This window comes from Mastomys coucha, unplaced genomic scaffold (assembly GCF_008632895.1).
Source record: "Mastomys coucha isolate ucsf_1 unplaced genomic scaffold, UCSF_Mcou_1 pScaffold7, whole genome shotgun sequence".
NCBI lineage: Eukaryota > Metazoa > Chordata > Mammalia > Rodentia > Muridae > Mastomys > Mastomys coucha.
The window spans coordinates 17,919,432-17,932,084 of NW_022196913.1; the positions used below are offsets into that span (position 1 = coordinate 17,919,432).

The 12,653-nt window shown below is 43.1% G+C and overlaps 1 protein-coding gene across 1 annotated transcript in view; it reads left to right on the forward strand.

The window, feature by feature from the left end:
• The window catches only part of Nid1 (nidogen 1), a 74,767-nt gene that overhangs the window by 52,443 nt on the left and 9,671 nt on the right, over positions 1-12,653 (forward strand). Inside the window, exons 12-15 of the mRNA XM_031358326.1 lie at positions 771-893; positions 9,514-9,741; positions 10,407-10,579; positions 12,200-12,326. Of these exons, the coding sequence (XP_031214186.1) occupies positions 771-893; positions 9,514-9,741; positions 10,407-10,579; positions 12,200-12,326 (651 nt within the window). The remainder of the gene's footprint in view (positions 1-770; positions 894-9,513; positions 9,742-10,406; positions 10,580-12,199; positions 12,327-12,653) is intronic.

Consider the following 12,653-nt stretch of genomic DNA (forward strand, 5'->3'; position numbering starts at 1 on the left):
TTTGCTCCATTGGACAGAGAGTGGCCTTTTCTATCTTTCCAGCACCTGGAACTGTGCATTTTCTTGGAAAGTTGTCCTCATTAGGACCTGCTTAGCTTCCCTGACTCCAAGGCAGCGGTTAGATAGCTGCACGTTCTGGCAACTGAGGCTGGCTTGTTTTTGGAAACAAAACAGTCCTTGCTTGTGAAGAGCTTAACATCAATCTTTGTATGTAAAGGGTTTGCCCTCCCCTGTGCAAGGAGCGAAATTCCCAGCTTGAAGTCAGAGAAGAAATAATATCATAGAACTTTTCCAGGCTTGGGATCTGCCTATAGTTAGCTACCAGGGGGACTTATAATAGTAATTAACAGCATAACTTGGGACTCTTGGGTTGTAAAATTATACATTATACTGAACCCATTGCATTTAGTTCAGCAAAGATTTCAGAGATACTGTCTCTATATTGTTGACTGTGTAACTTTTCTCTGTAAACACTCAAGAGTTCTAGGCGCTCCTTATTACAATAAAGAGGGAACATCGGACAGTGCAAATTTTTCCCTTTTATAAGTTTGATGTTTCTTGAAAACATTATTGTCACATGAAGCACATTTATAAATGTACTAGATAGAAGTTGGGGTATGAGTGTCTTAAAAATTAACATTTATTGAGTTTAAATGAGTCTCTAATTAGAAGCAGATTCACATAGATTTGAATGTGTGGATTAAATTATTGTATCAACCACAAATTCTGGAAGCAATCACATGGTCTCTGGGCCTGTGGCTGTTTTGCAGACATAGATGAATGCCAGCACAGCCGATGTCACCCTGATGCCTTCTGCTACAACACACCAGGCTCCTTCACATGTCAGTGCAAACCTGGTTATCAGGGGGATGGCTTCCGATGTGTGCCTGGAGGTAAGATGGGGGTGCTAGGAGGGTGATGGTCTATTGATGTGTTCATAAGATTTGATGGCCTGGGGAGAAGGTGGTGTGAGGAAGTGGCCCATGGAAACTTCTCTGAGTTCTGCATGTTGAAGATTAGACCACGGGCTTTAGTGCAGAAGCACATAGTACACAGCTTTAGGGGATACCTCAAAGGACCCAAAGCCATGCTAGAATTTTAAATTGTATTGGTTCCTAGGTACTGGAGTCAGTAGCACAGGATAAAAACTGGGCATTGAGCCTTATTTACCAGAGTACTGTAGAGAAACAGAACCAAGAGAATATATGTGTATATATATATTCACACACACAACACATACACACACACTTATAAGAAATTGAATCTCGGGGTTGGAGAGATGGCTCAGTGGTTAAGAGCACCGACTGCTCTTCTAGAAGTCCTGAGTTTAATTCCCAGCAACCACATGGTGGCTCACAACCATCTGTAATGGGATCTGAAGCCTTCTTCTGGTGTGTCTGAAGAGAGCAATGATGTACTCATATATATAAAATGAATAAATAAATCTTTAAAAAAATAGAAGCTTACCATTTTGAAGACCGTCAAGCCCTAGTGTCTGCTCTCAGGAAGCAGGGAACCGAAGGAAGCCAATAGCCTTTTAGTTCATGTGTGAAGGCCATAGAACCAAGAAAGCTTATGGTAGAATTCCAGTCTAGAAGCTAGTAACCTTATAACCCAGAAAAGGCTTATGTTTGGTTTGATCAAAAAAAATAGGAGACAGATGATTTCTGGTTTGGAGGCTATCAGACAGAAACAATCTTTCTCTGTCTCTGTCTCTCGGTCTCCCTGTCTCCCTGTCACTCTGTCTGTCTCTGTCTTTGTCTCTGTCCCCCTTCCCCCACCTTGATAGGTCCTACTATGTAGCCCTGGTTGTCCTGGAGCTCCCTATGTAAACTAGGCTGGCCTTGAACTCACAGAGATCCTCTTAACTCTGCTTCCAGAATGCTGGGATCATGTCATGTGCTACCATGTCTGGACAAGAGTTCTTCTTATTCAGAAGAGGAGCAAGTTTTTCTGTGTTCTATTTATGTCTTTACATGACTGAATGAGGCCAGAAAGAACAATGTACATAGAATGTCAACCTAAATAATGCCATCCAAAAACACTCAGGATGATGTGACCAAATGTCTGGGCATCCCGTGGTCCAGCCACATTGACATAAAATCAGTAGAAGCCTGGAAGTGTTGGGGAATGGAATGTGTGGTGGGGAGATGGGATGAAGAGCCCAAGATGGGGGAGGTTTAATTAAAGTATGGGATGTTCTACATCACTTGTTACCTGATCTGAATATGCACCTTTGAGAATTGCTGCTCCCTGGCATGAAAGTACCCAGAAGCCTCAAGCCAGACTGGGTTTGAGACTAGGAGCTGGTAAGACTCTCAGGAAATGCTGTTGAACAAATGAGCATAGTTGGCTGCAAGCTATACAGAACCTACTAGGCATACCCAGTGTCTGTGTTTGTCAGTTTTCAATCGAGGGAACAAAATACCCAAGACATCAGCTTGAAGAAAGGAAGTTTTGTTTTGGTTCACGATGTCAGATCATTGTTGATGCTGCTTGGGCTGGGATGAGGCAGACCCTCATGGTGGGGGAGCATGGAGCAAAGCTGAGGACCTCACTGGCCACTAAGAATCAGGAAGAGAGTATGGTGAGATGGCTTAGCAGGCAGAGTGCCTGCTGCCCCTAAGTTTGATCCTCAGAAGACATAGTGGGAGGAGAGTTGTTCCTACAAGTTGTTCTTTGGCCTCCACATGGGCATGGTGTGTGCATGAACACACACATGCATGTTGTGCACACATATACGTGTATACACATACATACACACACACACACACACTGTTTTAAAAAAATGAAAAAAAAAATCACTGCCAAAGGAGAAGAGGGCCACTTTCTGTTTCTGAAATTACGGGCTGTGGCTATAGCTCTGCCCACAGATTTTGATGGGAAGGACACAGAGAAGCAGTCCTGGCCACTTCAGCTGAGTGAGGTGTTCCAGCTGCTGTTAAAACAGCCAGCAATCATCATTGCTGTGGGCCGCTTTCACATCTCCAGTTCAAAGAGAAACAGATGTCTAAGTTTTTGTTTCGATTTTTTAAAAGTCTGACTCCTTGCCCTGTCTTTAAGGCTCTGTTTACTAAACAGAAACAGATCTATACCCGTAGTCTGGGATGCGGTGATGGGACAGTGATAATGTCAAAAAGAGCCATCTGCTAAGATGGTTTATTTATTTAATGTTGTTCTCAGAAGAAAGCCAACATCTGGTTATATACCCAAGGGGGCATGCCCTAGAAATGTACAGGAATGTTTATGTATCATTTATAATCAGAAAACGATCTAAATATCTAGCAACAAGAAGAATGGAAAGATGAATTTTAGTTTAAAGTGTATTGTGAAGTAATAGGCAGCAAGCAAAACTGGACTGGAGCAATAGATAAACCTCAAAAGATAATGTTGAAATAAATTATAAAAGATTTTATGTACACACACACACACACACACACACACTCACTCACACACATGCTGAATAAGTGTGTTTTGCTTATCTGTTTCGTTTTGTTGTAGAAAGGGGATACAGCCTAGTGGTAGAGTGCTTGCTTAGCACATGTGAGGTCCCAGCCTCAGTCCCCAACAGAGATGAGGAAGAGGAGGAAGGAGGAAGAGGACTCATTGCAGGGGAGGAAACCTTAGGAGGTGGGGTTGGAGATCATAGGTTATTGAAGGGAATGCTGGAACGCCAGCTTCTTCTTTTTCTTGCTTTTTGGCCACCATGATGCGACTCATTTTCCTCTCCCATGAATTCCCCACCATGAAGCTGTGCATCACCACAGACTCAAAGACAATCAGTAAGCCTCTTCTTTGTTCCTATAACAACCACTTCTCCCCCTGAACTTCCTGAGAAATGAGTCTCATCTTTCCTCCCACTATATGCTCTGAGGCCTTTCATGATACTCGGCTTATGGCAGCTTCCAGTGAGTGTTTATAATACAAATAAAGGAGATAAGTGGTCTGAGGAGCCCCCAGGGTTTTGGTCTGGGAAAAAGTTATAGTGTCATTTCCCACAGTGGCAACAGCGGCACAGAGACTAGAAGCTTTTGCTCTTCCTGGTGTTTAATGGTGTTTTCTGTTTCCCCCTCATTGTCTGCCCTTTCCTTTTTGCCTGCTCATTGCCTCTTCCTGAGCTTCCGTCCCATCCTGCATCCTTGGGTTCATGTTGGGCAGGGGCTTGATGCATTCACAAGTAGACATCTAATGTTTTTTATTGCAATTGGTGTTCTTAGGAAATAGCTAGGGACATCAGGCTAAGGACCATGCTGGAGACATTATATTCCGTCCTTTTAAATTCTCATTTTGGGAAGCATAGCCATTCTGGGCAGATGTGTCTGTTCAGCAGGTAATGAAGTCCCAAAGCCAGGAAAGAGTGGACACTGCTCATGGCATCTACCTTGCTCTATTTGCAGATTTGTGCTAGAGTCTATGAAGTCAATGGGAGCAGTTGTCCCTACATGGAGCTCAGACTGTATAGGAAACAAGTGAATGAGTGGCACCTCTGTACATAATTTCCCTCTGAGTAGCCATAGGACTTCCCATTGCTGGCTGGCCTCTGACAGAGAGACTTGGCACTTCGTAGCTACCCCCTGTCTTCTACTCCAGGGCTGCACCCGCCATTCATTTGACAGCATCACAAATGTGACCAAGAGAACAAATAGAATGCAAATCCAGGGACCACAAATGGGCTGCCTCTTCTCTCTCCTCATTTCCTCTCATTCTCTTTGCTGCCATCTCAAGAAAGTCACCCCAGACTTTCTGTCTGCTCTCAGACGCATCAAGGGACCATGCAGTCCTTTTCACAGCTGAGCCAGGCAGGAGAAATAGTTTGTTAATCATATTACCAACCAGAAATAAACTCAGAAAAAAGTGTCTTCTTGACTTTGTTGTCCTCACCCTATCTACCAGTCCCTTGATGCAAAATTCCCTAGGGTATTAATCCTTGAACCCTTGGGCATTCCTGCTGCCTGTTTGCCAGACTAAGGATTCATTCCTGGAAGTCTATGAGAACACATCGCGTTTTATAAACACTCTGTTCTTCAAGTTCTATTTCCTGACTCCGCCGAATTGATGTTTCCTTTCCTTATACATTCAAGATAATTCTAAAAGTTTTACAGTCTATTCCAGATGATTTGAACTTTTGAATGTCCAACAGGATATCAACACAAAAGCCTGTCTGCTACATAAAATGAAATAGCCCTCACTCTCTTAAATGGTCTGCTTGGGGGCTGGGGCCATAGCTCAGTTAGTAAAATGCAAAAAAAAAAAAAAAAAAAAGAGGACTTCAGAACTTGCATTTAGAAACCAGACACACTCATGTTTGATATTGTAGTGCTGAGGAAGCAGAGACAGGTGGACCCTAATCAGTAAGCCTCATGCCAAGTAGTCTGCCACAAAAATAACCAAGGAAAACTAAAGACTGGCATCTGGCCTCTACACACATGCACACAAGTGTACTCACACACACACATGCACACCCATGCACACTCCCATGCAGACATAGACTCAGAAGACTGCTCGGTTGGAGACACCTAGAATATTATTAATCCACTGTAGCTGGACAAGTAGTTAAGGACAGAAATATTGAAATTCAGACCATTTGACTGGGTGTGTTAAGAAAGTATGAATATGATTGTGCTTGTCACCTTTTTCATTGATTTGACAGTATGCTCAAGAAAACCAACTCATAGCTTGAGGGGATGCAGGCCATCATAGTGGGAAGGCATAGCAATGGGAGTAGGAAACAGCTGGTCACTCTTGGTCTGCAGTCCATAAGCAGGGAGATGACAGCAGGTACTCAGCTCTCTAGGAGCCTGCCTCAGGGTGCCGCTTACATTCTGGTAGGCTAATCTTCTCAGTTAATTCTTTCTGGAAACACCCTCCCTGGCACCCCCACAGCTGGGTCTCCTAGGTGATTCCAGATCCAGTCACACTGACGATGAAGATTAACCCTCAAGGACATCATAGTGTTATTGTGTTCACTGGGTGGGAGCCAGCCTGACTGCTGGGAAGGTGGATGCAGAAACTCAAGGCCAAAAGGAGCAGTTGCTGGATCAGGAATCCACAGGCTTCCATAGTAATTTGCAATGAGCCACTTCCAGGGCTGTGACTCTGAGGAATCCCTTAATCTCTTTGAGTTTTAATTTTTTCCTTTGGTGTTAAAACCAGATGGAAAGCAACAAGTCATGAATTAAGAGCACTTCCAGCTCTTACAGAGGAACTGAATTCTGTTCCCAGCACTCACCTGTCAATCATGGCTCATGACCGCCTGTAACTCCAGATCCAGGGGATAGAATACCTCTTTTTACTTCAGGGGGCACAGGCACACATGCTATGTCCTCACATATACATATAAATGGGCATTAGGAGACATATATGTAGACATGGAAACAGCTGGTATGGAACTTCTTTTTTTTTTAAACTTAAATTGTAACTTTTATTTTTTAAAAAAATTTATTTATTTATTATATGTAAGTACACTGTAGCTGTTTTCAGACAAACCAGAGGAGGGTATCAGATCTCACTACAGATGGTTGTAAGCCACCATGTGGTTGCTGGGATTTGAACTCAAGACCTTTGGAAGAGCAGTCAATGCTCTTAACCACTGAGCAATCTCTCTAGCCCAAGTATGGAACTTCTAAAACCCAGGACAAATATAAGGTTTTAAGAAAGTAAGTCAGTTTATCTCCAACAGAATACAAAAATCAACATTTTGATTCTAACCAGATGGCATGTTCATACTTTTGCTCTTTTGCTTGGATGTTTGTACATCAAGTATTTTACTTTTTTTTTTTTTTTTTTTTTTTTTTTTTTTTTTTTTTTTTTTTTTACATTATTTTATACTCAGAGACAAAAGGAAAGTGCACAGAGCACTTTTCTTGCCAAGCTCAGCAAACACTTTTCTGCCATGTTAACTGTTTCTAATCAAGGTGGCAATTGTGTTAGGGCAGCCACCATGAAAACTGGCCATACACTTCAAGTACCTTAGCTGTATTTTCCTTGAAGTCACTGTGCCTGCCTTGCATAGGCCAGATCATAAATAAACATCTTCAGGCTCCACACACATGTGTTGTCTTGTTGTTCTCAGCTGTAACAGAATACCCAAGGCTGATGATTATATAGACCTGAAATATAGTTGCCTTGGGATTCTGAAAGCTGAGAGGTACACAGTTAAACAGTGAGGGTCTACTTGCCACATCAAAACATGGAGATAGCCTCAAATGGTTGGCTTTCCATAATAGGAGCGATGCCCTGGAGCCAAGTTCGGTAACTATTATCCCCGAAGGCCAACTCTGCCTACTGCTTATTGTTTTGTTTTGTTTGGGTCATTCTGTGTCATCATGCCCCAACCCCCGTATCTCCCCTCTCCCCAACAGGGTTTCTCTGAGCAGCCCTGGCTATCTAGGAACTCTCTTTGTAGACCAGACTGATCTAGAATTCAGAGATCTGCAAAGCCTCTGCCTACACCAGGCAGAGATTAAAGGCAAGAGCACCACACCAGGCTTGTAAATGAAGCTTTATTGTCCATTAATTTGCATATCAAGCATGCCTTCTCCCAGTCTGACATCACGGAATTAGGTGGCTTCGACCTGGCAGGACCCGTAGAGTTGGCACTTAAAGCCAGAAAGTTGGCCAAACTCTTAAGAGCTGTTTAATCACCATCCCCCAGCCACCCCAACAGACCTGAGTGCACTCCTGTGCTCTCTTGTGTTCTCCTGCCCATTGGAGAGAGGCTCTTCTGTGTGTCTCCTTGCTTCATTCCTCTGGCTATGGTTCCCTGATGGCAGGCCTCAAGATGGTTATGTGTGTACCCAATCTAGGTGCATATCCCCCATAAAGGCAGAAGAGAGCCAATCTCTATTCTGTAAGAGCCCTGAGTTTACCCAGGAGCCAGAGAACAACTCCTTCAGGTCATGGGACCCTAGAGTCTCTGGTCTTAGGTACCACCTGGAGGGCCTGGGAGCCTACCTCAAACACTGAACACAGTGTATGGGGAGGAGTTTTGAGAAGTCTTCCTGCAGGAAATCAGTGCTTCAACACAGTCTCGAGGGTTGACCGGGCAATGGAAAAGGGGTTCAGCTGGGAAGTTAAGGGGGTGTCACACAAAGAACAACTCATGGAAAGGCGAGGAAGGAAGAAGTCCTCTAAGACTTGGATGAATGTAGTTCTCAGCAGTAGTAGCGTGTGTAGAATGGATGCTTCTCAATGTCTCTTTGTGATTCATGCTTCAGAGGTGACCACTCTACTGGCCCCCATGGTGGCTAGACTCCAGAAAATGTCGAACCCAGCTGCAGCTCTGTGTGTTTAGGAGTTGTTTATTCTATGTCAAGTTTTATTTCTGTTTGAGACAGATTGTTCTTGAGCTTGTAATCCTCCTGCATTAGCATTCTCCCAAGTGCTGAGCTTGCATCATCGCCCAACTTTCTAAGCGTCTTGTTCAGCGGTATTTCCCTGCTTTGGAATCTGAGCTATACAGTTTAGACCCCAGGTTTCACAGCGGACATAGGCCTTTACTAGGGGGAAACATGCAGAAGCTGGTGAGTGTTTGGTCTCCAAACTCTTTGGCTTGGACTCGATATAGATCGTATGAAGCTTGAGAGGGTAAAAGAAGAGTTTAAGATTAACTTAAAATGCCTTAGAACGAAGTCCAGGGCCATCCATCAGTGGAAACATGGTTGAAAAAAATGTGCGGCTTTTCTATAAGATGCAGTATTATCCAGCTGTCGAAAGGGAGGGAGGATTGACAGGCATCACGGTGAGGGCGGGCCTGGGCGATCTGCTAAGAGAAGGAAGTCAGATGCAGGGCCACATGTCCTATGATTTCATTGATGTAAAGTATACAGAATGTGAAAGTCCACAGAAAGGGTGGTGATTAGGAACTTTTAGGGTGGGGAGGAGGGAGGCATGGCAGCATCTGCTCTCTGAGCATCCTTTGAGGATGATGAAATGGTTCAGATATAAACAGCCATAGCTGGTCATCACTGAGAATGCGCCAAATGCCACTGAGTTGCTCATTTAAAGTATTTCCTTTTATTTTATGTCTGTTTTGCCTTATTTTTAAAAACTTCAAAAGAACTGTGTAGGAAAGAAAGTCTACATGTATAAGTGATATTTTGATTTTTTTCAAAGACAGGATATTATTACATAGACAAGGCTGGCCTTGAAGTCACAGAAATTCACCTGTTTCTGCCTCTCAAGTGCTAGGATTTAAGGCATGTGCCACCATGCATTGCATGATATAGCTTTTAAAAATCATAAGTCTTTTTTTTTTTTTTGAGGCAAGGTCAAGCTAATCCTGAACTCATGGTTGAAGATGACCTTGAACTTCTGAGCCAAGGACTTGTTGCATGCTCTGCAAGCATTCTTATCAACTGAGCTACATCCCTGGCTCTCATAACGGTGTCTTAAATTTGAAAAGAAAAATGAATAAAAATCCACTGATGACCCTTGTGGTCCAAGTTTGACAAATAGCATTTGGGAACACCGTGTTTGGCTCAAATGACACTCTGCTTTGCTTGTCCCTGACAGAGGTGAGCAAAACCCGGTGTCAGCTGGAACGAGAGCACATCCTTGGAGCAGCCGGGGCAGCAGATGCACAGCGGCCCACACTGCAGGGGGTGTTTGTACCCCAGTGTGATGAATATGGCCACTATGTACCCACCCAGTGCCACCACAGCACTGGCTACTGCTGGTGCGTGGACCGAGATGGTCGGGAGCTGGAGGGTACTCGTACCCGGCCTGGGATGACGCCCCCATGTAAGTAGATAGCTGTCATCTAGACTCAGGGACTAGAATGTGCTATTGGATGTACTGCCTGGTCTGCCTGTTTACATGCTCCCAACTCTCCCTCTGTCACCTTTTACAGAGGATGCCCCATCCCATAGCAATGGACAGGTGCCCTCATGGATAGCTTTCTCCATTCAGTGTTAAAGATAATGTCACTCCCTGAAGACAGAGATGTTGGCGCTGGGCTCCAGGCACTGCTTTGGCTCTCATGCCAGCCCGACATCCAGTCAGAACATAAATGGCCAAGTCATTGTGTAAGATGGAGCTAAGCTACCTCTTTACCCCACTGGACCTTTATTCTAAACTTACGTTCTTCCCTGTCTTCTGCATAAATGCCCTTGGACTGGCTGAAGGCATTCTGTCTCTGGAGTTTTCAGACAGAAAATGGGTATTGTGTGGTTGGCTGTGCTGTTTGAATACAATAAATGACACAAGACCTAGGATATGGGTGGTGTGTAGATGGGTGAATGAGCACATATATGCATATCTTCATATGTACATATGTATGCACATGTATGTGTACCTGAGTACTTACACGTGGGTGCACGGATGTGTCTGCATGCTTAAGCATTAGATTGCACCCATGTATTTCTGATATTCACAACCCTCATTCATTAACGTCTCTTGCCCTGTAGGTCTGAGTACAGTGGCTCCTCCTATTCACCAGGGACCAGTAGTACCTACAGCCGTCATCCCCCTACCTCCAGGGACACACTTACTCTTTGCTCAGACTGGAAAGATTGAACGCCTGCCCTTGGAAGGAAGCACCATGAAGAAGACAGAAGCTAAAGCCTTTCTCCATATCCCTGTGAGTATCAGATGAATAGCTCTGGTGTCAGTCTCAGCTCTAGGGGCCTGGCTACCAAGATAGTTAATGACTGTATATAATATAATAGTATAATAGGACACCAAAATAATTAATGTAATACAATGCAATATAATTTAACTTATGTGGTTAATATCTATGTATAGTATAATATAAAATATAATGTAGTATAATACCAAGGTAGTAAAATAAAAGACAATATAATATCAAGATAGTTGATAGCTAAATATACTATAGTATATAATGTATGATGTCAATATAGTATGACACACAGCTATAATACCAACATAGTTAATGGCTATGTATAATATAATATTATACCAAGCTAGTAGTTATATTTGTAATCTAATGTAATACAGTTTCCTTTTGTAAATATAATGCCATTCTGTCTTGATTATAGTAGATCTCAAAGTCAGGGAAATTTGAGTTCCTTTCTTAGACTGTTTGGACTATTTTAGCTATTTTATTTTATTTTATTTTATTTTATTTTATTTTTTAGGCAGTCTCATTCTGTAGATCAGGCAAGCCTTGAACATGTTTTTGTAGTCAAAGTCAGCTTTGAATGCTTGGCTTCTACCTCCTGAGTTCTGAGATTACAGACATGAGCAGCCAAACTGCACTTGTTGTTCACACGTTCATATAATATTTAAAATAAAATTCTTTTTTTTTTTCAAGACAGGGTTTCTCTGTGTAGCCCTGGCTGTCCTGGAACTCAGAAATCCACCTGCCTCTGCCTCCTAAGTGCTGGGACTAAAGGCGTGTGCCACCACTGCCCAGCAACAATTTTTAAAAAAGCAGAACCAAACAATTTGGTAACTTTAACAAAGAAGAAATTGGGTCACTGAAACCATCACTAAGGGGAACTGATGTCTTAGCAGTATTAAACTGCAGAATCCATTAACCTGATTTACCTCTTTCTAATTACCCAGATCATCTTTAATTTTACTCTTTAATGCTTTGCAGTACTCATTGTAGGTTCTTGTGCATGTGAAATGCTCATTTTGGGGGCTGGAAAGAAAGCTCAAAAGTTAAAAGCACTTGCTGCTTTCACAGAGGACTCACTTGAATCCCAACACCCAACTACTGTTGGTTCACAGACACCTGTGACTCCAGCTCCAGGGGATCCAGCACTCTCTTCTGGCCTTCAAGGGCACATTACAGACACATGAGCATACACACATATACAGAAATAAAGAAAAATGAAAAATGCAAATCAAGCTGGAGAGAAATACGCATGCACAAATACATACATATGTGCAAGTGCAAACACGTGTTTTTAGACAAGAGTTTTTTTTCCTGAACTAGATAGTTTCTACAACTCAATAATTAAAAGTGTGAAAGGACAAAACATTTATTTCATTTAAGATACTATCTGAGGATGTATAGGCAAGCACATGGAAATGATCAAGGTAACACTAGCTAGTGGGCGTTTTTTTTTTTCTGAACTATGTAGTTTCTGTAATTCAATAATTAAGGATATGAATGGACAAAACATATTTACTTTATTTAAAATGCTATCTGAGGATGTATAGGCACGTGGGAGGATTTGAGGCAACACTGGCTAGTGGGTAAACTGCTCTCAATCACTGGTATCACTTCCAGGCAAAAGTCATCATTGGACTGGCTTTTGACTGTGTGGACAAGGTGGTTTACTGGACAGACATCAGCGAGCCTTCCATTGGGAGAGCCAGCCTACACGGAGGAGAGCCAACCACCATCATTCGACAAGGTGGGCAAGCAAACGTCGTCCCTTTGGGCGTTGCTTCTAGCAGCCCACGCTGCTCTTGGCAGGAAGTGGGGCGTAGGAAGCAGGGCTTCTGCCTCTATGCTCTGTCCTTCTCATCTCCTCTGAAGTTTTCCATAGGCCAGTTGAGTCATTAAACCAGGGACTTTCTGGCTGAGGTTAGCTGCTTGTCTCAGGATAATAAAACTGAAACAAGGCAGAGGCCTATGCCCTTCCTCTAGAAGCTAACATGGCCCATCTTTGTGCGTCATGAAACCAAACTCCACATTCCATTTCTTCCAAGCTTCCTCCAGCTTCCAAGCCTACAATGGC